This window comes from Pseudorca crassidens, chromosome 16 (assembly GCF_039906515.1).
Source record: "Pseudorca crassidens isolate mPseCra1 chromosome 16, mPseCra1.hap1, whole genome shotgun sequence".
Taxonomy (NCBI): domain Eukaryota; kingdom Metazoa; phylum Chordata; class Mammalia; order Artiodactyla; family Delphinidae; genus Pseudorca; species Pseudorca crassidens.
The window spans coordinates 77,103,954-77,131,557 of record NC_090311.1 but is presented as its reverse complement, the minus strand read 5'-3'; the positions used below and the strand labels follow the sequence as shown (position 1 = coordinate 77,131,557).

General features: G+C 37.7%; 1 protein-coding gene across 1 annotated transcript in view; it reads left to right on the top strand.

Moving 5' to 3' along the window:
* RYR2 (ryanodine receptor 2) overlaps positions 1-27,604 on the top strand; it is a 721,598-nt gene that overhangs the window by 247,104 nt on the left and 446,890 nt on the right. Inside the window, exon 3 of the mRNA XM_067710999.1 lies at positions 9,630-9,738. Coding sequence (XP_067567100.1) covers positions 9,630-9,738 — 109 coding nt within the window. The remainder of the gene's footprint in view (positions 1-9,629; positions 9,739-27,604) is intronic.

Here is a 27,604-nt window from a genome sequence, read left to right as displayed (position 1 = left end):
ACTCATATCTTCAGATAACAAGGGAAAGATCCCTGTATCCAGATATACCCACAAGGCATCATCTAGGAAGGATCACTATGTTAATGCCTTATTACACTTTTGCTTTTGCTAATACATTGCCAGAGGGGCTCATACCAGGTTATGAACTTATGAGATGTCTCTCAAGCGAAAGTCATGGAGTTTGTGGTATTCATGGCTCTGATTCTATGTGTGAGTTCTTTTAGAGCATGTACACTGTCGCATTGAAGTTTAATTTATCAATAATAAAACTATTACCACAAATGTACAGGAAAACGAAAAGAAAAAAAGAACAGCTGATAATCAGGCTAATATTACCTTGAGGGGGACAAGGTGATATATGGGTTTTAGGCTCAGCAGATATGCCTCTTAATAGTTTCTGGTTTAGATCGAGTCATTTAATTTTGTCACTCACCATTTACTCATTTCTAAAGTGAAGATAATAATAATACTTCTTTTATAGAGTTGTGGTGAGAATTAAGACCTAGCACACAGAGGATGCTTTAAAAGTCATGTAGCCATTATTATTTACATAATTGTGTCTACACAGTTACTTCTTAATTCTTGAAAGTGTGTGGGAATCGCGTGTGAGCAAAATCCTAGTAAGAATTCCAAGGTGTTGACTGTCTCCATCTGAGTCTGCTTGGAGTTTCAGTTTTGAGGTTCCAAGTAATATTACTGAGTTGATTCTAGCTTAATTTGTTCAGACTGATACTGAGTAATTAATTTAGCTCTTGCCATTTTAAATTAATTTCGATGGAATTATCCAGCACACTTCCATGGAATGAGATACCCACGAAGAGCGAGATGGTTGTATGTTATGCCTGAATAAATCGGCACTGTATTACACTGTTAATTAAATTTGAAGATATCATTTTTGCCTGCATAACTGGACGTGGACGCCATAATTCTCGTTTTCTTCTGCTCCTTTTGACTTTCCGTAGTTCTCTAGGTGAGGCAGAAGCTGTTGATTGCCCGTGTCCACACGTTTGTGTGAATTGTTCCCTTTCTTTAAGCAGATTATGAGACAAGGCGGTATAGATGTTGTGACAGAGGTCCTATGTCAGATGATTAGGTTGACCTGGTTATGGTAAAAAGTATTTTTTTCCCGAATACTTCTAGGCAACGAACTTATGAATTGATTCTACCTGAATCTCCTTTACACAGAACTCCCCGAAGACACCTCTATGGTTCACTGGAAATTTTCACTGGGGGATCCACCAAGTTTGATCACTGTCTGTGGTTCACTGGGATCTTGCAGGGAGGCAAGGCTGAGATGTCACAGACTCTGATATCTGACAAATACTTGGACCATACATTATTTTTGCCAAAACTATTTTTGTGTACTCAATATCATGACACTGCCAATTGCTTACAACATATGTAATGAATATGTATATATTTTGCTAATTCTTTTTTTTTAAACTATTTATTTATTTGGCTGTGCCGGGTCTTAGCTGCGGCACGCAGGATCTTTTAGTTGAGGCATGCAGGCTCTTAGTTGTAGCATGCGGGATCTAGTTCCCAGACCAGGGATCAAACCTGGGCCCTCTGCATAGGGAGCGCAGAGTCTTAACCACTGGACCACCAGGGAAGTCCCTATTTTGCTAATACTTAGAAAAAGACCCGAGCAGAGTGAAACTTTGCTCCAAAGTAATTGGTGGGTAGTTGAACTATAGCGGTGGTTCCACTATTTCCACCGATTTATTTCTTCTTGTGGTTTGCTTATTCATGCGTTTATTCAGATGTTTACTGAGCTCTGAGCTCTGAATTTAGTGGTGAAGCGCCATAGCTTTTTTCACAGCAGGTTTCTTAATTTGAGCCCAACTTCCTGGAACATCATGGTGACATATGAATAGAAATTATGAGCTTCACATGCAAATTAGGTAAGTGGGCCATCACCTAGAGTGTGGAGGGTTGGTTTGTTAAGCTTTTATGGAGATTGTGACAGATAGATGGGTTTGACTTAGCAATGTTCAGAGGCAGGAGGCTACATCCAATGAATCATTAGTAGCACATGTGATTTTTAACATACCTGCATATCATCTTCAGGCTCAGTTCATAGCAGAAGCCTTTCCTTTGGTTGCCTTTTGAGTGTCTTGCTTTCAAAATACTAAATATGTGTGTTCTCACCAACAGTGGCTCCCAGTTAAGATACGTGTGAACAGAGTTGACCTAATACACTATTCCTGTTAGGATATTAGCAGGAGAGAGGTCATGCAGGGTGAATGTCAAACTGGTATACCTCCAGATTTGCACTGGCACATTTGAGTCAGCTGAATAGTAAAATAATTAGAAAAATAAGGCAGACTGGCATATCTACTTAATATGGTGTTTAAAGGAGATTGTATTAGAGAAGATGTATGCCAAGGAGAAACATGAACACTGAGCAAATCGTATGAAACCCTATTAATTCACTAAGGATTTTCATAATTAATTTTCATAATTAACTGCTAATTGGCAGAGCTGTGGCTCTTTGTAGCGGAGATGTACTGCTAATTACCACTGGTTTAGTGGGCTAACAGGTCCTTTCTGACTTGGACCTGTGTTGTTAAGAAAGGCACATGGGGGGCTTCTCTGGTGGCGCAGTGGTTGGGAGTCCGCCTGCCGATGCGGGGGATGTGGGTTCATGCCCCGGTCTGGGAGGATCCCGCATGCCGCGGAGCGGCTGGGCCCGTGAGCCGTGGCCGCTGAGCCTGCGCGTCCGGAGCCTGTGCTCCGCGGCAGGAGGGGCCACAACGGTGAGAGGCCCGCGTACCACAGAAAAAAAAAAAATAAAAAGAAAGGCACATGGAATGACTTGAGCTTTTCTGAAGAGATTCAAAGGCTTGAGACGTGGGGAAACCCAGGCATATCCGTTGCATCTGCTGTGATCACATTTAACTTGTCTTTCAAAAAGCTGATCTCTGAAAGAAGAAAGAATTTATCCTGTGATTGATGCAGGATACATATTTCCTTCTCTAAGACAATGTTCTGTTAATCTTTGGTGCAAAGTGGGATGAGGAGAACAAGAATATGACAAGCAACACTACCTGGAACTATGAACTCTCACAGAAAAGTGTGAAAGTCTGGCAACAACCCCATTTCCAGGCTGGGGAAATGTTATGATTGGAATTTTGAAGACGTATAAAGAGAAAAAAGTGAACTAAGATTTTCCTTTTATCCAGCTTGGTATTTCTTCTCTAAAGTAGTTCATGTAAGTCCGTGGGATACAGCCTCATAATGACATTGGAACTGTAGGACACACAAACATTTTAAAGGATGCCGCGCCCTGTATGGTAGGTGTGATTTTGCCTGTTTCATGTCTTCACTTGGCAACTTCAACAACAACAACATCTTTATTTTTTGGAGAAGTTTGATGTCTCCATAGCTCGTGGGCACGTTGACCCTCAGTGGATATGGTGTCTTGCCCAAGGCCACTCAGCAGATGGGTGGCTGAGAGAAAACAAACCTGCATCAACTTCAGACCATCTGTTCCACTCCAAAGGATCCTGTCTTCACATTTCTTGGTAGAAGACAAGCTTTTCTCTTAATTTATATCTCTGTGATTCTGGCTTTCAATGTAAGCTAGACTATTTTTTTAATTAGGCAGAGAAAATGATAGTTTGTTGGGATTTTCTAGTTTGTAATGCTTTGCTTTTCTTATTTGGACTTCAGAAATCTTCTGTGAAGTGTGACAGGTATGTTGCCACTTAATGGATGGGGAAGCTCAGACCGATTTACCTGGGATCCCTTGGCTGGTTATGCACTGACTCGGAATACCGTGTCCTTTGGTACAGTGACCTGCCCATTTGCTTATGCTGTCAAGCTATCAAGATTTAATACCTCATGAATTTTCAAAATACATTTTGAGATATCTCTGTGTTACTCTGAAGGTTATTTGGTGCACAACTGAAAGGCAGTGTAAAAAGGTAAATTACTTGTCTTCATATTAGAAACTTAGGATTGTGAAAACAAAAACCAAAGTAAAGATCCGCCGTTAGGGCTGTTACTACCGTGTCCCTATAGGCGCATTTGTTTAATCTTCCAGAAATAGGTGAAATCGTAGTTTGAGGTCAACTCTTCAAACACTGAGCACTTTCTTCTGCAAATCATCGTTTCAGACTGGTCGTGGTGGGGTGGGAGAGTGAGGGTCCACGTTGAGTAACAATGTTTCATAGTATTAAACTTGAACCAGTCTTCAGGAGGCGTATGGCTTGTCTAGATCCTTTAGCTGTCATGAAGAATGAAGTAGATAGAGATCTATTAACAGAAAATGATCTTCAATACATATTAATAAATTAAAATATGGAATATATACAAAGTGAGCCCGTTAATGGGAAAAGCCAATCTATACAAAGTGAGCCCGTTAATGGGAAAAGCCAATCTATATACTTCGATGTGAGCTTACATATGTATGCAAATGCATTAAAAAAGGCCTGGAGAGATGTACATCCGAAAGCTTATCCAGCTCCCGTGTGGTTATGCCTGGGACGGAGAGTATGTATAATTAAATTTGGAAAGAGAGAATTCAATTTTTCAGTATTGTTTGAATTTTCACCAAGGAAAATGTTTTTCTATGTGATTTTATTTATGTGTGATTTAAAAATATGAAATAGTTTTCCACTGGTGGAGACCTGGAGATGGATACGTCACGCTGAGGGAGAAAAAAGTATGAGCAAAGGCATCGAGACCTTAAAATGGAGTGGTATGTTAGTGTGCAGTTTGTACACAGTGGTAACAAGAGAGGTGGTCTGCTGTAGCGTAAATAGCCCCGATTATTGTTTGCAGTTCAGTTAAGTCAACGACATGTTTCAATAGGTTTGTAAGTGAGTTAGGCATATGCGTCTGTGTATGCCAAATGGTTCGATGGATCGCTCGGTTGGAAACCTAATCGATTTCACACAGACTCTCCAGTGCCAACAAAGCCAGAGGCTATGTTGTGGTTATTCTTGAGAATTTCTTTACCTGTAAGATGAGGTAATGTTTGTCAGGCAGGGAATAACGGGGACCAGTTTGTATTTTAAAAGAAGAGAAGACGCGCAGCCATGCTGCTTACTTAAGGTTTGTTACCTTTGCCAAAGCACACCTGTCCTTATCAAATTGGTCTTGTCTCCATATGAAAAGCATTATGAACCTCCTACCTGCCTGCTTCGGGTTCCGGGCAGCCTAGATACACATTTAGCCAGACCGAAGTGTATACTTTCTCTGGTTTAATTTTGTATGAAAACTAAGTGTAATGTTTAAGAGGCAGGTAGGTGTACAGGCTGAGCAGTAGTTCTTTGTTTCATGTTCTGATGTGGTCTATTTTGAAGCACCTGTAAGGTAAAACATATATTACATAAGGGTTTATTTCATGGTTTGGGAGCACACTCATTGTAAGGGCACGTAAAGTTCTTTCAAGTTGAAGTTCTAAAAATTAAAATTCTCAGTAATAGTACTTGAGTAAAGAAAAAGACTAAGGAAAAGATGGTAACATGCAAATGCTTGTGAATTGAAGTTCCCACTACAGCTGTATAGACTCTACCTCTTGTGCCTGGTGTTAGGGGCCATTTAGTTGATCTTTAATTAATGAATGAGACCCTTTTTTTTCCACTGACAACTTTATTTTGGGGAAGTGGGAACTAAGCCTTAACATAAATGCTGCAGTGTGGTTTAACTCTAAAAATGTGAGGGTTATTTGAAGAAATATACATCTAAATTGAGAAATACTTTTAGTAGTTTACTTTAAAAAGTGACAAGTAGTTACTTTTAAAAAGTAACAAGTTTTGGTAATGATTCTGTTGCCTAGAACAACCAGACGTTTCTCTTTCCAGTAAAAGAAACTAACAGGGCAAGGCTCTGATTTGTATTGTTTCAAGTTTTACTGGAAGGGGTAAAACATTTTTCTTTTTTTAACTGCTCAGCTTTTCTATTACATTTATGTGTGTTTTGAGGGGGGAGGGGGCAAAGAGAGAGCGATAAAGGTCCAAAAAAAGATGGGTAGGGCTTCTCTGGTGGCGCAGTGGTTGAGAGTCCGCCTGCCAATGCAGGGGACGCAGGTTCGTGCCCCGGTCCGGGAGGATCCCACGTGCCGCGGAGCGGCTGGGCCGTGAGCCATGGCCGCTGAGCTTGCGCGTCCGGAGCCTGTGCTCCGCAACGGGAGAGGACACAACAGTGAGAGGCCTGCATACTGCAAAAAAAAAAAAAAAAAAAAAAAAGATGGGTAGAGTCTCTGAGAGAGAATTGCCTTTGCTGATTGTTCATTTATTCCTGTTAAACCCCACTATCTGTAACAAGTATGTCGCTCTGTGAAAAAATGGAATTTGTTTGGCAGGATTAATTCATTTCAGATCCATGTGGTTTTCAAGGATCTTTAAAATAAATGTAAGATATTCCAGTGATTCATACTTTAACATTTTGATGAAAGTGAAGTAGGAAACAATTTAAATATACCCAGTATGTAAACTTTTCAGTATTACCAGAAAGTGCCTTTTTCTTGAAAATAACTAGAACATTTTAGATGTTATGAACAGCTGCATAGTTAATGCTTTGACTTTTCAAACGTGATTTCTGTAAAACAATCCATTTAAGAACCAATTTTAAGACATGAGTGGTGCTTCATAAATGCCATAGATGGAGAGAAATGACAATATGCAAAACTAACTAATGACATCCCTTATTTTGAATTCTTGTTATGGTCTTGACACTGTGATAAGCTCTTTACTTAGATAATCTCATTTATTTTTTCACAGCAACCCTATGAGGATGGTATAATTATTATCCCATTTTTCAGGGAAGGAAACTGAAGACTAGAAAAGTTAATAGCTTGTACGTAGTGAGGCCAGGATTCTTGCTTGCTTAGGTGATCTGTTTATAGAATCCAATCTCTTAACTATTATAATACACTGATTCTAAAGCAATTCATGAAATCAGTTCAGTGGTGTGTTGGCAATGGCTCTTAGTTTCCTGAGAGCTAATTGTTGCATATTTAGCAGTTTTGTGAGCTGATTTGTCAACTTTTACACTTTGAAACCAGCCGTCATTGGAGTATTTACACTACAGAAATGGGCAAGTCATGGCTTTTTATTTTTAGAAATTGGTTCACTAGCACACCCTTTCTTAACATAGTTCTCTACTAGTGCTATTTGTCAAAGTGTAGCTTCCAAACTCTCACAGTTTAAATGGATATGAATGGAATAAACACTTACCTTAATCAATTTTTTTCCCAGTAGCATTTGTCTTAGTGTGATAAATTGTTATTAATATAGTTAGAACTGAGAATATTAAATTTAAAAGAGCTCATCCTGAATTTCACAGTAGAAGAGAGTCCCTGTCCAAGCTTCCAGTCTTTTATCTGAGGATTTTGGAAAGAAAGCCCTTGTCTGGCTGACTGCTGTCAGTGGAAACAATCAATAAACATTCTATAATCGGAATAGAAAAGAGTTTTATTTGAGCCAGGCTGAGGACTATAGCCCAGGAGACAGATTCAAGAAACACTTGAAATGTGTTCTTCTAGACTACAGAATGGGGGGACGCTTTATATAGGCAAAATCCACAAAGTTACATAAGTGGTTTGCCAATTATAATTGGAGTTGGCAAGAAGTAAGGGCGCTTGTTAAGCCAGGATTGGTTGAGGTCCGAAATGGTTGAATAGTTACAAGGGGAGAACTTGAGACTATAAGGGTGCAGCTGGCGGCTGCTAACAGATCTTGTTTTGAGAATGGCTGGTGAAGTCTCTGAGTCTGATACAGTTCAGAAAATTCAAGTTCTCAGTAGTACAGGAATGTGTCTGAAACCACGTGCACAAGGGCTATCTGGCTCCGTTTTGAATGCCTGAACCACAGTTTTATATCTTGTGAGAACAGAAGACAAATATTAAACAGGGGTGCATCCCTTCAAGGTCTCAAAAGAGAAGGATTAGCACACACACAGCAACTCAGCATGACCCTGCTGTCTGGGAAGGGAAACTCATCTTTGAAGGAGTACTAGCATTGGCATTGTAGGGGTAACATGCCCCCATTTCCTATCTTCGAAGTGGACATTCTGAACAACCTGGTAAATGCATTTTAAAAAAATGGTCAGAGCGGATTGCATGTTTGACAGACCAATGCATGCATTGCTAACTGTTCCATTTAGCATGAAGTTCAAGCCAAATCATGTATAAGCCAGAATGACCTCCCCATACCTCAATGTGTGAAAATTCCTTGCATTACCGCAGAGTATAAAAGTAGTAGCTGCACCCAGATTTGAGAGATTCCTTTGACTACTAGCTGAGATAGTTTGAGGAGGAATGGAAAGAAATTGGGCTGGGGACCACAGAAGCCCATGATAAGAGGATAGAGGAATTCAGAAAGTGAAAGTTCATTAAAAAATAAAACAAAGCAAAGCAAAACATGGGTGCCAGGAAGGTTTGTGGGGTATGAGTAACTAGTGATTATATGCTTCTTTTATCCATAAAATAATCTTAACTTTAATTTTAGAACCCTGGTACCTAATCTTTCCTAGAAACCATAAAGCATCATTCTCTGCTGATAAGGATCTTTTCATTGGTAGTGGCTCCATTTAGTAAGTACTTTAACACTGTAAATTGTAATTCTGAGGCACTGCATCAAGTTATCAATTTATCCTTCTAATGTTCTTTTTAAGAAGACATATTCTCGCTTGTGTTTTGTGTTTAATGTATTTATAATGTTCTTCTGTTGTGAAAATGCTCCTTTGAACATCTTCCCATACCCAGCTGGATTGCCTCCTGGATCCTGCTTTATCTAAAGTAAAAGCATGCATGCACGATAATGCATTTGTTCCTAATTGGGGTAGTTCTCTGTAACTTGACAGTCGGTTCTTATCCTGTTTCCTTCACCTCCTTGGTAGTTACTTGTTGGGATTTTCAGAATTTATGGGGTTATTACTTGATTGGAATGGAAGTTGATGGGAGGAAATAGAAAGGAAAAGGAATGAGTGAGAAAATAAAGCAGTACGCGGACACCGAATAGAAGTCAAATTATCGCATCTGAAGTTCGAGGCCGGATATGATACCCAACTTGAGGAAGACAAGCTAATCGTTGTCTTTGTGGATAAGGACAAGCCTGTGTAAATCAATATTTTATACCAATCAATTTTATGTTTGCTTAACTTCACTGTTAATTTGAGTAAAGTATTCTTCTGTCCTTTTCATTTTTTATCAGCGAAGTACTTGATAGACTAGAAATGAATGCTCTAGAGTCAGAGAAGTCTGGCTTTTTAGTCCTGGCTTGAAAAATTTAGTAATTGTGACTTTGGAAAAGTAACCTAACTTCTCTATATTCTTGTCCACACAATAATAGTAATAATCCTTACCGTAGATGACCACAGGAGTTATTGATAAAGCTCCGAGTGCAGTGCCTAATCAGAGTAGGCGCTCAGTAAATGGTAGCTTATAGTTATCCGTAAATTAAAATGCGGGTTAAGTGTGAGAGGTGTAGACAATGTATTTGGATGATTTGGGAGCTCATATTAGAGAATTGACAAGTACTCTTTATTCTTTCTGTGAAAGAAACTGAAGTATAAAAAGGTAAATTAGGTCTAGATGCTTGATGATGGTGGTGGTGGTGGTGGTGATGATGATGACGACGAGGATGATGATGATGGCGGCTGTCCTTCTTTCTGCACAGAATGTCCCCCCAGACCTCTCCATCTGCACCTTTGTGCTGGAACAGTCCCTCTCTGTCCGGGCCCTGCAGGAGATGCTGGCTAACACTGTGGAGAAGTCACAAGGGGCAAGTACTTAATTTATGTTGTCTTGCAGTATTTTAATGAACTCAGCTACGCTATGAATGATTTCTTTCACAGGTTTTGGAGATTTTCTTTTGACCAAAATATGTAAATGCCTTTTAGTTGTGATTTTCTTAAGTCTGCCTTTCTGCTTCATCCAGCAGATCTGTTGACATCTTAAAGAACTTAAAAAAATCCATCCTCAGGGTGATCTGTGTCCTTGAACCTCATGCTTATGTCAATGGTTACAATAGAATCTTCTCCTTGAGCATTTGTGTTTCTAACGTTTTTGGAGCTGTTATTTTGACTCTTTCAATTAATTGCTTTATGCATGGCTGTCATTAATCTTTATTTCATTCTCAAATGCCTCTAACCATGTGACTGTGTCCTAAGCTTCTTTATGGCAAGTAAAATTTCATGGCACTCATATATTTGAAGTAACAAAATTATGGTGTTACAGCTTTAGTCAGTTGTAATTTTGCAAATAGCTAATCGTTTTCTTCTGAAAATTGAAATTTTTATTCTGTCCCCTAATGCAAACATTTTTCTTTGAAAGCTTATTTGGTAATTTAAATTATGTTCCATTCTATGCTGTGAGTGATTTCTGGGCTACTGCCCATTCTTAGCCAATTCATTAAATTTTAGAATTAAGCAGGAGGATGAATGGTCAAATTTTTGTTTCCTGTTTATTTGTTTGCTTGTTGCTATAATTACTGCAGTGTATGGTTTAATAAGCTATACTATTTCCAGGAATAAAACTGAAAATTTTTATTTGCCATTATTAGTCCATGTGTTGCTGTTTTTGTTGTTAATCATTGCTCCGGTTTGGATAAGTAAAGAGATTAAAAAATGATAATATATGGTTTAACAGAAAATGAGTGATCAATTCTGATGTAATGTATTTTCATTAGCCTTGTAGTTTTTTAAATTTTAGTGTCACACAGCTTAGGACTTTAATTGGTTTATACATTAATTTTAAATTAATTTGAAATTTTAATTCTATACGACATATGTATGTATGTATGGAGGAGAAAAGTACGTTTGTAAGTATGGAGGAGAAACTTTAGTGATCTTTATTTGATATTAGACTAACGGCTTATTTTTAAAAAGATCCAAATATGTTATGCGTGCTTTAATTTTTCAAGTTCATTTTTGGTTACAACAGTTTGAAATTAAGGTATTAAACTACATAAAGTTAAAAAAATGTTTTTTCTGGGTTTTAATGCAGTGCTTTTGGATTAGGCTTGAATCAAAGAGGAATAAAACATTTCTCAGTTTAACTAGTTTTCTTTCTACCTGGAATAACCCCTCCTGATTTTTAAACATCACATATCAACTTGGAAATTCAAATCTGTTTTTACAAAGGAAAATCCTTTTTTCTTTTGCATGAGCATCTAGAAAAGTGTGTATTGCCATTTCACTTATCTTTGTAGATACCAACTTACGATTAAGTTCCCATAAATTTAATTTTTATATTGCTAAGCTGCTTTTTCTAAATTTAAACTTCTGAGATGTTTTACCTCCCTAGAATCATGGCGTTGGATTAGGCAAACTCTCAGTTTTCTGTGTATATATGAAGTGTTGAAAATACTATTTTTGGACTTACGTTTTGAAGATACTTATTAGAATTTCTGCCTCCCCCCATATATTTATTTAGCTGAATTTTATTTTGAGTTGTACTCTATCTAGAAAGTTTCTATGAGAGGTAAAGTGGTAATTTATGTGATATGTGGAATACCATTTAAAAAGACGAGCGTAGATACCGTAAGACATTAATTAGAAAAGAAAACTTGAGAAAAACCTGCTACAGGAAAGGAACATATTTCATTGAGCCAAATCTCACTTTCAAGCTAGTAACTTTTAGGAAGACACCACTGTCAAATAGCTCCAGAGGAAACTGTTTCTGGGGGAAAGAAGGATTCTTAGACTGCAGAGGAGTTTTGATTATACCCGGTAGTGATGTTCAAAATACTTCGTAACTAGTTTGACACAGGCATCGATTACTCAGAGTGGACCTCAGTCAAAATGCTAGAGTCAAGGTCCTGGGGAGATTTGGGGGGTGGTCTGACCAGTTTGGGGGTATCGTGGAGGAGTTGTGGGCTGATCAGAGTTAGGGCTGAGGTAATTTACCAGGAGGGCTAGTTTTCCACTGTAACAACCATCTTCATCATAATAGTGCAACCCGGCTGAAGAGCACGTTTGATTACATGGGATCAGTGGATGCTGTTGGCACTTGCAGGAGTCAGTCTTTGGACTCCATAGGTATCCACATCCTCTTTACGAGCACCTCATATGTCTCCTTTGAATTCATTATGGGAATCTGTGGCAAATGTCAATACTTTTGTCAAGCAAATTGTCATCTCTAACAATAAATTATATGCAGTAGATTTGCTTAAAGAAAGATCCACTTTGGGATGAAGTGTGTCAGGAAAGGGATGCTAATTTTCTTGAAATCATTTCTTTCCCTACCAGTTAACAGCGTATCAGAAAGAACCTGTGTATTACCTGATTCTCCCACTCTCTCGTGATCAACTTTCTCTAAGAAGCCTTGTTCTTTTTTTAAAAAAATAATTCTTCTTAAACTCTTTGTGTAATTCAATACACTTAATACTGATACTATTTAATGTCCAAAATGCTGTCATAGGCATGGTAGCAATACAACAAACACACTTGATGATGATAAGGAAAAACATTTCTCATCTAGAACCATGACTTTTCTTCTTGTGGTTTTGTACCATTTTGCTTGGATTCTTGGGTCCCACAGGATAAATGCATGGTTTTATTAAAGCTGCAGGAAATCCAGCAGGAAATTCCCGACATCACTTGTGCCAAAACAAATCACGAAGATTATCGATAACAAAAGGAGATGCGTAAAATGCAACAGAAATATTACCTAATTTATGAAGTTTTGATTCCACAGCGTTGCTTATTGTGGCTGTTAGTAAAATAACTAACATATAAGTGGCACAAGAAGCCTTCTGAAAGGTTTTATTGGGAGGGATTTTTAAAAAATATCACTTTTTTATTAAGCAGATAAGACAGATCTAGATCTGATGTATATAATTCCACTAAACATCATTTAGCTTTTATTCTTAAAGCATATCAGTCATAAATAGGCCAAGACCTGTTTAGCTTTATCTGAATGGCCGTTCACAGAGCCTTTAAAATCCTGAGGGTGGAGACAGTGCACATAAAACAAGGAAAAAATGACTGCGGGAGCATTGCCCGTCCGTTTGGCCGGATTTTGCCTGGGCTTCTGTACATGCACATCCTTGCTTGTGTTAATTTTTCTCTTCTCCCTCTGGGTTTTATGTGGTTCTGGATAACTTGTCTGCTTCTGAATGCACTTCTATCTCCTCTCTCTCTTCAGATTTTTTTTTTTGGCATACCCGGTGATATAGCATAGGCCTAAGCAGGGTTTTGTAGAATTCGTGAACAGTTTTAAGAATACGAGCTGTGCCACATATTCACTCTGTGGCTTTGGAGAAGGTCAGTCTTTATCATCAGGTTGAGTAATTATTAAATGATGAGGTATGTGGAATATTCGGCATACATTTAACAGTGGCTATTTTTATTGTTTTACTTATTCTTCTTCTCATACCTGTAAGAAATGGCTGGACTGCTACAATCCCTTGCAGTTTCCTTCTCTGTGACCTTGGCTGGTCCAGAGTCCCCCTTCTCCCTCCTCCAGTATCCCAGCCAGTTGGTTCTGAGACGTAGTCGTGCCAGTTCAATGATGGCATAATTAGGTGAAAATATAGTCAGTGATAGTATTTGCTTATTTCTGTGTGTGTTCTAGTTAATAAAGTTTAATAATTTAGGTGATCCTATGCTTTTGTGTATTTGTTTCATTATACCTTAATTCAGAAACATTTTTGATGAACACTTTCTCCATTAATTTTTATTTTTGTGTTGCCTAGTTTAATTTAAGGATTGCATTTCATAGAAGCACAGATATGAAGTGAAAAGTGAGACAGTATTGTGGAAGGAGCTTTGGTTTTACAGTCTGAAATTTATTGATAATTCTTACTTTTTCAAATACTATTTTTAATAGTTATCATTTGTTGACAGGCATTGCTTTTGTTTAACCCCACGAGTATATTAAGTGGCTTATTATTTGTATTACTATTTAGGAGACTATATACAAAGATAACCTGGACTGTCCTGTCTGTCTTTTGGTTTAGCTGTTTCTGGGAGAATTGTAGAACCCTGTCCCTTTTGACTTTGGCTTGTAACCACTTGACTATCGGTGCCTTGTTGTTAGACAATTAGTAGCTTGAACCAAGAAACAAAAAGTAAAATTAAACCAATATTTGTCCCTTATATCCTGCTTTTTGGAGGAAATTCGTAATTTTGGTAATTCTGATTGGTATCATTCATTCACTTTACGTCATATATTTTCCTCATTATTATAGGTAATTGGTAGTTTTCTATAATTTCGATTACAACTGATGCTTTAAATATCTATAAAATTTACAGTGTAATATTATAAATATTACTTATTATGAACGTCAGTCAGTTGTAATCATTCATTTATTTAATGCAGACTTTGAACATTTATAAGATATACTTTATAAGTCTCTGTGGATAGAAAGATGAATAATAGGTGATTTTTGTCATCAATGCATTCACAGTCTAATGCAGGAATAGAAGGAAAATTACAGTGCAGTGTGATGTGTGTTATCATGGAAGTGTAGATATAGTGTTAGCACAAGGAAGGGACTGGGTTTGTGGAACTTGGCATTCCTTTGACTGTTCTTTGGACTTGCTACGTCATTTCTAAGACAAGAAGAAATAATATTAAAACTATTAATATAAAAATCACTTAAAATTTTTCTCCAAGGAACAACTTGGTCTCATTAGACTGTTCTTTAGAATTCTATTAGAAACTAGTACTTGCCAGGAGGACTATGCATAATATGTCCAGAGATATTCCTAATATGATTTTTATGTTTCAATTTACTGAAATGGTTTATTATTTTATAGGAAATCCTAAGAGTGTTTCATATTTCTAAATTATATACTGTCTTGTAATTACAGAATACCATTGTGACTTAATTATTAATAGAGAGGTACATCAGACTCAGACATGTTCAGTTTTTATGAAAAATGAAGTTATAGAATATAGAGTATTATTATACAGTGTACCATTCTTCTAATAAAACCTCTGCTTTTTTAAAGCATGTACTCTGAGAGTATTCAAAAATGCATCAAGAAGTAACCAGCTAAATTTACTGGTAAATGAGGTGTTTTTTTAAAAGAAAAAATACATTTTTTAAACATTGAAGCACCACAGATGAGTTTTTAAAAAATACATTTATCAAACATTGAAGTACCAATTTCAGGCAAGTAATTGCATTTAAGATCATTTTGTATAAATGCAAGAATAGAAGTCGTAGTTCAAGAAGTTGTGTGCTGTTTTCCATGGTGGTTAAGCATACAGATTCTAGAGCAAACTCCTTGAGTTAAATTCTTGGTAATCTTAGGAAAGCTGCTTAATGTTTCTGTACCTCAGTTTTCTCGTCTATAAAGTGGGGGAAAAAATAGTGTCCCCTTCATAGTGTTGTTGTGAGAATCTAATAAGTCCATATAATTAATGTGTATAGAACATTCATGGCACACAGGAAGCACTATAGCTACGCTGTTATCTTATTATCGTGTTTGCTTTGGGAATGCACATGTTTGCTCCAGACCAAATATTTGGTCCAAATATTAAAATCATATTTGGCCCAAGTATTAAAAAACATATTTGGTCCAAATATTAAAAGCAAAACAAACAAACAGCAATAAAATCCCCAGTTACCTCAAGGCTCCAGAGAGTTGACCAAAAGCAGACGTATTCTGGAGAGGAGCCAGACTTGGAAAATGGAATTGGTTCCAATGACTTTTATATTTTTTAAGGCTTTTAGCCTGGAGGCTGACAGAAGTCAGTGCTGTGTGGTAGCGAAAACTCTAAAAGAACATGCACGGTCTCTCTGAAGACAGAAAGTCAAGGAGTGATCCTGGAAAAGAGAAATCCAGAGAGAGGGAGCCCCACATTCTGTGCATACACTCAAGTGTCTGGCTGACGCTTAGCCACGTGTATGGGGGGCAGGTGTGAATTCAGTTACCACTGCTAAGGGCAGCACTGCACTGAGGTTTGCACTGCCACCAAGCATGTTGCAGTTGGTGGTTTGAGTCCCACCAAGTTGATTGCTTGTTAAAGCAAATACAATCCACGTTCTTCAGTGGTATATAGCAGAATCCAGAATCTCAACAATATAAAAGGACAGGATACAATTCACAATTGCTTAAAATATATAGAAACATGCAAATGTGACCCAATCTCAAGAGAGACGACTACCAAGAACAACCTGGATATGATCTCACCAGACAAGGATTTAAAGCAGCCATTATGGCTGTGTTCAATGAAATCAAGGAAAATATGTCTACTGTGAACAAAAAGATTAAAAAAACTCAATGTATAAAAATTATTCAAAGAAACAAAATGGAATTTCTAAGACCTGAAAACTACAGTATCTGAAAAGTTCACATAGCTAGTAAGTGGTAGAACTAGGGTACGAATTTATCTCCATTGGGCTCTGAAGTCTATGCTTTTAAGCTCTTTACTGTGGAGTATCCATGTAATAAGAGGAGAGCAGTGGGAGGGCCTAAGGGGATGTCACTAATAAAGCAGTGGGAAGAAGAGGAGGACTCCATGGGAGGCTGTGGGAAGATGCAATCGGGGAGATAAGAGGAAAACTAGCAGAAAATAGTTACAGAAGCCATGTGTATTAGTTTCTATTCTATGGCTGCTCTAATAAATTACTCCAAGCCTGATGGCTTAAAACACCATGAACTTATTATCTTAAAGTTCTTGAGGTAAGAATTCTAAAACTTGGGCTTCCCTGGTGGCGCAGTGGTTGAGAGTCCGCCTGCCGATGCAGGGGACACGGGTTCGTGCCTCCGTCCGGGAGGATCCCGCATGCTGCAGAGCGGCTGGACCCGTGAGCCATGGCCGCTGAGCCTGCGCATCCGGAGCCTGTGCTCCGCAACGGGAGAGGTCACAGCAGTGAGAGACCCGCGTACTGCAAAAAAAAAAAAAAAAAAAAAGAATTCTAAAACTTAGTCTCAATGGGCTAAAATCAGGGTTTTGGCAGGACTGCATTAATTATGGTGGCTCTAGGGAGGAATCTATTTCCTTGCCTTTTCTGGCTTATATTTTTGGCTGGTGGCCCATGTTCCATCTTCAAAGCCAGCAACATTCTATCATGTTACATATTCACAGGCTCTGTGGAATAGGATGTGGATGGTTTTGGGGTGCCACTATTTGGCCTACTACATCATGGAAGTATAGAGTTTCAATCAGATGTTGTTGACAACGTCAGATGAAAATCAGAGAAATCTAGTTGAATAAGGACTGAAAAGTGTACTTTGGTTTGACAGGAGCCTGGTTTTTCTGCAAACCAATCAATATTATTTTCAATCTATCTTATATATACATACTAATCCAGAGATTCACACATATTTTACCTTGAAAAGACTTTATTCTCTAAGGAGTTTTCGGTATTTATTCGTTACTCCAAAAGTGGTGCTCAGTATTTCTTTTATACTTATATTTAAATATATTTAATATTCTTTTATATTCTTATTCTTCTGGTATTTTGGTTCATGTTCACTACATCTAAAAGACTTATTTGTTCATGCTTTTGGGCGGATAGGCCAAGGATCGAAAATTAAGAGTGAATGTTGCATCCTCCCTGGTTGAGTTTTATTTTCATACTGATATTTTTCCATTTGCTTTCCCTTCATTAAAGTGAATTGGGGTAGTGTGGAGGAAAAAGGAAGGGTTGGCAAACCTTGCTGTGAAGCATATAATATAGGTTGTATTCTGTACATTATTAAAAATAAGTTTCTCAGATGGCTGGGCGAATGATTCACTGGGGAAAACATTGAAGCTTACTTAAACACTTGATACTGTTCATCCGTTTTCAAATATGTTACTGCTCTACGCAGTCTAAGTCTCCATTGAAATACAGAATCAAACAATTAGGATATAAAATTGTGATTACACTTTTAAATACTCTTGGGGCAGTAGATATCTGCCTCTGAAGAGACCAGGGCCAAAGACTGAATGGGGCTACTTTTTAATAAAGAAAAATAATACCACACTCACAATTTTTGTTTTTGTGTCAGCAGGATTCCTGCCTAGACTATAGTAAGGAATCAATAAATTTTATGTATTGATAATGTTAAAAGTCATTAGTGACACGTAAAGCACAAGCAACAAAATAAAAACAGGTGGGACTACAACAAACTAAACAGCTTCTGCACAGCAATAGAAACAACAAAGTGAAAAGACAACCTGTGGGATGGGAAAAATGTTTGCAAACCATATTATGTGATAAGGGGTTAATATCCCAAATATATAAAGAGCTCATGCAACTCAATAGCAAAAACCAAATCATCAGATTAAAAAGGGACTAAAGACCTGAATAGACATTTTTCCAAAGAAGATGTATGAAAGGCCAACAGGTACGTGAAAAGATGCTCAACATCACTAGTCATTAGGGAAATGCAAGTCAAAACCACAGTGAAATATCACCTCATACCTGTAATGGCCATCACCAAAAAGACAAAATATAACAAATACTGGCGAGGTTGTGGAGAAAAGGGAATCCTTGTGCACTGTTGGTGGGATTGTAAACTGTATGGGAAACAGTATGGGGAACAGTATGGGAAACAGTATGCGGATCTTCAAAAATTAAATACAGGACTACCGCATGATCCAGCAATTTCACTTCTGGGAGTATATCCAAAGGAAATGAAAACACTAACTTGAAAAGATATCTGCACCTCCATGTTCATAGCAGAATTGTGATAGCCAAGACACAGAAACTGCCTAAGTGTCCATTGATGGATGAATGGATAAAGAAATTGTGGAATATCTGTATAGTGGAATATTATACAGCCATAAAAAATGAGTAAATCCTGACATTTGTGACAACGTGGATGGACCTTGAGCATATAATGTTAGGTGAAGTAAGACAGAGAAAGACAAAAACCATATGATCTTACTTATTTGTGGAATCTAAAACAACAACAACAACAAAAACAAACTCATAGAAAAAGAGATCAGATTTGTGGTTACCAGAGGTGGAGAGAGGAGGAATTGGAGGAAAGCAGTCAGAAGGTACAGACTTCCAGTTGTAAGATAAATAAGTACTACGGATATAATATACAGTATGATGACTATAGTTAGCACTGCTGTATGATATACAGGAAAGTTGTAAAGAGAGTAGATCCTAAGAGTTCTCATCACAAAGAAAAAATGTTTTCTTTCCCCTTTTTAAAAATTAATTAATTTATTTGTTTTTATTTTTGACTGTGTTGGGTCTTCGTTGCTGTGCGTGAGCTTTCTCTAGTTGTGGCGAGCAGGGGCTACTCTTCGTTGCAGTGCGCGGGCTTCTCATTGTCATGGCTTCTCTTGTTGTGGAGCACGGGCTCTAGGTGCGCAGGCTCAGTAGTTGTGGCTCATGGGCTTAGTTGCTCCGCAGCATGTGGAATCCTCCCGGTCCAGGGCTCGAACCTGTGTCCCCTGCGTTGGCAAGCAGATTCTTAACCATTGCGCCACCAGGGAAGCCCTTTTTCCCTTTTTTTGCTTTCTCTTTTTATTTTATCTACATGAGAGGATGGATGCTAACTAAAATTATTGTGGTAATCATTTCACAATATACATACGTAAGTCAAATCATTATGCCGTACACCCTAAACTTACACCATGATATATGTCAATTATATCTCAGTAAAACTGGGAAGAAGTAATTAGGGCCTATCATGCAAGCAATATAAAAATACACTTAAATTCCCCTTGAAGTTTAAATTCCAGAACCATGTCAATCTTCTATTTTCATAACAGTAATAGAATATAAAATGAAAGTACCTTCTTCATAATCCTTTTTTTCCCCTGAAGATAACGACAGCTAAGATTGGCTTATATCCATCTAGAACATCATGTATAAAAAAATATTTTTCCATAAACAGGATCATATTACAGACTATTGTATCATCTTCTACAATTTAATCATATATGGTTAAAAAATATAAGGACACAGAAAGTCCAAAGGAAGAGAATCCAGGTTTAATTGAGCAGGGCTCCGGCTCAGCTTTTCTATAATTCTCTTGACTCTGTTCTCTCTGTTTGGTTCTTAGGCTAGTTTCCCTCATGATTACAGCAGGGCTGTATCATCATATCATTTGATGATATCCAAATTCAGTGGCATCTCTAGGCCCACAAAGCAGCTGACTTTCTTTGCTTTTGTTCATGAGCGTAAGGAGATTTTCCTAGAAACCTCCTGGTAGACTTCCCCTATGCCCACTGTCACATACTCATTGCCCAGATTATTTACCAGCAAGGGAAAATGTGGCTAACACAACTGGCTCAGAGCATGGGGAGGGAGGGAAGAAAGGCTACCTCTACAAAACTGGATTTTTGGGGGGAGAAAGAAGAGGGTTATATTTGTAAATGAACGTTGGACGATTCCTAACGTTCTTTGCTACGATATATAGCAGACGTGGAGTTGGTACCCTTAAGCCTTATTTGGAAGTATTTATTTAGATTTGAGATCCTCCAGGTTCTTAAGCCAAACTAGATCTAGCAAGTTAAATCCTTACCTAGGAATAGAAATCAAAGTCTATGCTCAGTGGTCTTTGAAGCTGGGAAATGGAAAACCCATGTCTCTTCTCCACCCAACTGATTCATGCAGTATTCATTCCACAAAAGTGTATTGAGTTGCTATTGTGAATTCTGGGCTGGTGATACAGGGATAAATAAGAAGGCATCCTTCCTCTTGAGGAATTTAGTGATCTAATAGTGGAAAGAAAAGGTAGACATATCAATGAATGTGGGTGAAGTGTGCTTTTGATAGTAAACAGTCCAGTGAGAGTACAGAGTATTTTCCTACCACTACCTCCCCTATATGAAGGCACACATCCTATCATAAATGGCTGAGGTCCTCTACAGATAAAAACAGTGGAAAGTTTAATGGATTAGTCTGTTTATATTGTAGGCGAGATTATGTTACTAGCTATTTATGTCGAAACTGAAATCCCCAATTATCTACTAATAACTTAACATTTTAGTTCAAGAGGCTGGGTGCTATTTGCCTTGCTGTTCACGAACATCCCTAGTAAAGCACAAATACTGCTTTTTGGGAATGGGGCTCTGAAGCTAATAAATTAACACATTTACTGACTGGGTGTGTTCGTTAGCCAGCATCTTGTCTAAAGCCTGTGTACATAATCACATACCTGTCTTTAGTCTGTGAAACTGGTGCAGTGATTTAGAAGGTGAATGGGATTATTATCTCCTAAAGGGCATATAGCTAAAAATATTCACTGAGCAACAACTGTTTATCTACCACTTAGGTGAATGTGGACGTTTGTCTGTGGTTGAGATATGCATCCTCTATTTGTAGACCTTTTTCTGTTTTATTGTCTTTCTCTCTAGAAAGACTACTTCCTACTCTGAAGCTAAGTATACTACATATTGCTATGTATTTGAAAGATGTGGTTTCCAGAGACACCAGCACCAAACTCAATAAGGAGGTCAATTTAATCAACATGTAATTTAATCACCATGCCACCAGCATTATGCACTGTTTTAGATTATGACTCTTGAATGTGTAGATTATTTTATTCTATTAGTATCATTCAATTTGAACATCTTCTTCAGATTTTTTGCTATTTAAAATAAAAAATATTTTTCACTTGTAAATGTTTGATAGCAAATGAGTCAGATAGTAAATTTATGTGCTAGATTGTTCCTGAATTTACCAGTGATTTAAAGATATTCGTAACCTATTGAGCCAAACAGCCTCTAATTTTTATTCTCTTAAAGTAAACTGTATTTTTTTAAAAGTCTAATTTGACAGAATACATCCTCTTTCACTACTTTTTATCAAATACCAGTTCCCCTTATTTCCTCGACCCCATCACTAGCACTGTTTCTTACCTTGCTTGAGTTCTCTCCAAAGCATTTCTTTCCTTCTGACATACTATATATTTCTGTTTTTATTTTTATTTTTAAATAAGCTGTCTATCCGCATTAGAGTGTAAATCCCATGAGTGCAAAGTTTTTGATCTGTTGTGTTCACTGGCTTTACCAGTAACACCTAGGACAAAGCATGAGATGAGCTAGATACTGAGGAAATACTTGCTGACTTGAGGGATTGCAAAATAGAATATATAAACCAAAAATTAAGGGGCTGAAAAGTGCCCCAAATTCTGTGTCTACTACTATGTTGACAGTTTTGAACCTAAGTAGAACATTGACTGTTCAGTGCAGCTGTTTTTCACCTTTCCCTTCTCTATTGCGAGAGAAAAGAAACATATTCAGAAGGGAAAATGAGAAAATAACCTTTTGGGGTTAGATAACCATGCATCCTTGTTTGTCTGGCATAGTTCAGGTTAACACCTGTCACAGCTTAATTCCTATTATCCACCTTTCACTGTCCGTAGTGCCCCAGTCTGGGTGAGAAGCTAAATGGCCATCCCCAGTCATGGTACCTTGGCGAATCATATAAAAGTTTCAGACGTGTTCCCCAGAAAAAATACAGGTAATTTCTACATGTACAAAATCTTTCATATACTTTGAGATTTGAGGCCTTAAAAGGAATTCAAGCCACTCTTTTGACTTGTAGCCATCACTCTCAGAATCTATACTTTTTTGCAACTAATCTCAGAGAAAGACGAAGTCCACTGGGATCTGTATAACTTCGAGACCAGATGGAACATTCTGACAGCGTGAGGTCAGTACTGGAGGTATGACCGGATGTGACTTCTCTGACTTCTGAGATAATGGTGATGCCATTAGCTCTAAGACCCCAACAGAGCTGTGGTCGAGTTCTTTACTGGAACAAGAAACCTTAGAACTGTCCTTAGACCACTGACAGAGTAGTACAGAGAGCACCACACCCAGGGCACACAGAATGGGCTCCATATTGTAGTGCACTGATTTCCATAGTTCTGGAGACAGTGAGCCTGGTGTGAGATAAAAAGAACCTATTGAAATGGTTACGTGATCTGACATGAGAGAAAAGTGTCCCAATGAGATTAGACAGTGCAGACAGATTGAGAGAGAGAGAGAGAGAGAGAGAGAGAGAGGAGAGAGAGAGAGAGAGAGAGAGAGAGAGAGAGAGAAGTGATAAATCACAACAGAGACAACAAAAGAAGCAACGTTAGGCCAGCAAAATTTAATACTTCATAAGCTGGAGTCACTTGCATTTGTTCACTCTACAGATGTACCATGAGTAACTTATGTTCCAACCTCTGTGTAGGAGAAATGGTGAGGGAGAGCCTGAGGGGCTAGGGATGTTTCTTCCAGGACAGGACATAAGTGGAATCTGTGCATTATAATATAAACTATAAATTTTGGGGGGAAGTGAAGGATTAAAAATAAGATTCTAGGGGCAAAGGTAAAAACTGAGATTCTCTTTATACACCCATGGACTGGAGATTTTGTTTTGTTTTCTTTCTAATGGTATTAGTGTGTATAACAGTTATGAGTAGGAAAATGGTTTGTATCATGTATTTGATCATGAGATATAGTCTCTATACTTCCAAAATGGATCTGAGGTGAATGCTACATAGTTATTTCAATTCAGTAAATTTGTAGTGAGTTTCACCATAAGGAGTTTTTGGTTCTTTGGAAAACTATTCAAGAATTGCTTAGGAAGAAATCTGTGCACCAGGGGATTCAGCCAATAATTAGATCTCGCCCTTATGGTGTTTTCTCAAGGACTGTTTTGATAATGGCTTCTTTCTAGGTTGAACTGTTGAACAACTGTTCCCTGAGCAGACTGTTCCTAATTTAATTGTTGCTAAGTGAACAATCAGTTGTCATGAAGGAATTTAAGCTTTAGTTTTTCTTCATGTCTAGCTTTAGTTAGTTTTTCATTCTGTCCATTCTCTATCCAAATTGGACTCACTCCCTGAATATGCTCTATTTTCCCCAGATACATTACTCATATTCTTAACCACACTAATTCCTCAACTTAGAATTCTGAGCCATTCAAAAGTTTACCCTTTCCTTCTATGCTTATGTCCAAGAAGGTATGCTCCTTGAATTTTTTCATAATCCTCTCTGCCAGAAATAATATTTCTACTCGTGGATCCGTATCACTGGGTTTTTAAGTTTTTCTACATTTCTCTCATTTTATAATAATTATTTGGTATGTATTATATATAATTTATTTACATTAGAATATGTTTTTTTAGAGCAGTTTGAGATTTACAGAAAACTGTCTGAAAAAGTCCCATAACCTTTCCCCTCCCCTACATCCTTTATTATTATAATACCTTGCATTAGTGTGATATATTTGTTATAATTGACATTATCACATTATATCATTATAATTGACATTATCACATTATCACATTATCACTCAGAGCTCATAGTTTACATTAGGACAGATATTGACAAATCATTATCATTCAGATTTCATAGTTTACGTTAGGGTTCACTCTTTGTGCTCTACATTCTAAAAGTTTTGACAAATACATGATGTCATGTATCCACCATTACTGGTATTGTACAGAATAGTTTCACTGCCCTAAAAGTCCCGTGTGCTTCACCTCTTCATGCCTCCCTCCCTTCTAACCACGGATCTTTTTACTGTCTCTCCATAGTTTTGCATTTTCCATAATGGCATATACTTAGAATCATACAGTATGCAGCCTTCTTATTCTGGCTTTTTTCACATAGTGATATGCATTTAAGCTTTCTCTATGCCTTTTCCTAGCTTGATAGCTTGTTTCTTTTTATTACTGAGTAATATTCCATTGCCCAGTTGTACAGCAGTTTGTTTATCCATTTACCTATTGAAGAATATCTTGGTGACTTCTAAGCTTTGGCAATTATGAATAAAGCTGTTATAAACGCACGTGCAGGTTTTCATGTAGACATAAGCTCCCAGCTCCTTTGGGTAAATACCAAGGAAAGCGATTGCTTGGTCGTATGTTAAGAGTATGTTTACTTTTGTAAGAGACTGCCAAACCGACTTTGAAAGTGTCTGTAGCATGTGGCATTCCAAGAATGAATGAGAGTTCCAGTTGCTCCACATCCTCATCAGCATTTGGTGGTGTCAGTTTTTGGATTTTAGCCATTCTCACAGTTGTGTAAATGGTAACTTACTGTTATTTTAATTTGCAATCTCCTGATGACATATGATGTAGACCATCTTTACATATGCTTATTTGCCATAGTGTCTTTTTTTGTGAGGTGTCTATTGAGATCTTTTGCCAAATTTTAAATTGCGTTGTTTATGTTCATATTGTTAAGTTTTTAAAATTGAAGTATAGCTGATTTACAATGTATTAATTTCTGCTGTACAGCAAAGTGATTCAGTTACATACATATATATATATGTATTCTTTATCATATTCTTTTCCATTATGGTTTATCTCAGGATATTGAATATAGTTTCCTGTGCTATACAGTGGCACATTGTTATTTATCCATTCTGTATATAATAGTTTGCATCTGCTCATCCCAAGCTCCCAGGTTATCCCTCCTCCATCCTCCCTCCCCCTTGGCAACCACAAGGCTGTTCTCTATGTCCGTGAGTCTGTTTAGTAGATAAGTTCATTAGTGTCATGTTTTAGGTTCCACACATAAGTGATATCATATGGTATCTGTCTTTCTCTTTCTGACTTGACTTTACTTAGTATGATATTCTCTAGGTCCATCTATGTTGTTGCAAATGGCATTAGGTCATTCTTTTTTGTGGGTGAGTAGTAGTCCGTTGTATATCATATTGTTGAGAGTTAAGAGTTCTTTGTATATTCTGACTACCAGTATTTTATCATATATGTGTTTTACAAAGATTTTCTCCCAGTTGTGGGTTGACTTTTAATTCAGCTAACAGTGTTTTTCACAGAGCAGAAGACTTAATTTTCATGAAGTTCAACTTAACAATTTTCCTTTTATGGATCATGCTTTTGGTGTTGTACCTAAAAAGTCATTGCTAAACCCAAGATCACCCAGATTTTCTCCTATGTTATCTTCTAGGAGTTTTATAGATTTGTGTGTTATATTTAGGTCTGTGATCCATTTTGAACTCATTTTTGTGGCAGGTTTAAGATCTGTCTAGATTCTTTTTTTTTTTTTTTAACATCTTTACTGAAGTATAATCGCTTTACAATGTTTTGTTAGTTTCTGCTCTGTAACAAAGTGAATCAGCTACATGTATACATATATCCCCATATCTCCTCCCTCTTGCCTCTCCCTCCCACCCTCCCTATCCGATCCCTCTAGGTGGTCACAAAGCACCGAGCTGATCTCCCTGTGTATGCAGCTGCTTCCCACTAGCTATCTATTTTACATTTGGTAGAGTATATATGTCAGTGCTACTGTCTCACTTCGTTCCAGCTTACCCATCCCCCTCCCCGTGTCCTTAAGTGCATTCTGTACATCTGCATCTTTATTCCTGTCCCATCCCTAAGTTCATTAGAACCATTTTTAAAAAATATTTTAGACTCCATATATATGTGTTGGTGTACGATATTTGTTTTTATCTTTCTGACTTCACTCTGTACGACAGACTCTAGGTCCATCCAGCTCACTACAAATAATTCAATTCCGTTACTTTTTATGGCCGAGTAATATTCCGTTGTATATATGTGCCGCATCTTCTTTATCCATTCTTCTGTCAACGGAAACCTAGGTTGCTTCCATGTCCAGGCTATTGCAAATAGCGCTGCAGTGAACTTTGTGGTACATGACTCTTTTTGAATTATGGTTTTCTCAGGGTATACGCCCAGTAGTGGGATTGCTGGGTCGTATGATAGTTCTTTTTTTAGTTTTTTAAGGAACCTCCATACTGTTCTCCATAGTGGCTGTATCAATTTACATTCCCACTAACAGTGCAAGAAGGTTCCCTTTTCTCCACACCCTCTCCAGCATTTATTGTTTCTAAATTTTTTTGATGATGGCCATTCTGACCGGTAAGTGGTGATATTTCATTGTAGTTCTGATTTGCATTTCTCTAATGCTGTTGAGCATCTTTCATGTGTTTGTTGGCAATTTGTATATCTTCTTTGGAGAAATGTCTGTTTAGGTCTTCTGGCCATTTTTGGATTGGGTTGTTTGTCTTTTTGTTATTGAGCTGCATGAGCTGCTTATAAATTTCGGAGATTAATCCTTGTAAATTTCGGACATTAAACTAAAATTGAAGTATCATATGATCCAGCAATTCCAGTTCCAGCTATTTATCCAAAGGACATGAAAGCACTAACTTGGAAAGATATATGCCCCCCCCATATTTATCACAGCATTATTTTCAGTAGTCAAGATGTGGAAGCAACCTAAGTGTATATCAGTGGATGCATGGGTAAAAAAATGTGGTATATACATACAATGGAATATTGTACAGCCGTTAAAGGAATAAATCGGGCTTCCCTGGTGGCGCAGTGGTTGAGAGTCCGCCTGCTGATGCAGAGGACATGGGTTTGTGCCCCGGTCCAGGAGGATCCCACATGCCGCGGAGTGGCTAGGCCCGTGATCTGTGGCCACTGAGCCTGTGCATCCGGAACCTGTGCTCCGCAACGGGAGAGGCCACAACAGTAAGAGGCCCGCGTACCTCAAAAATAAATAAATAAAAATAAATAAATAAATAAATAAATCTTACCATTTATGACAACATGGATGGACCTTGAAGGGATTATGCTAGGTGAGACAAGTGAAAGACAAATACTATATAATTTCACTTTTATGTGGAATCTGAAAAACAAACAAACAAACTGAACCTATAGTTACAGATAACAGATTGGTGGTTGCAGAGGCAGGGTGTAGGAGAGGCAAAACGGGTGAAGGTGGTCAAAAGATACAGTCTTCCAG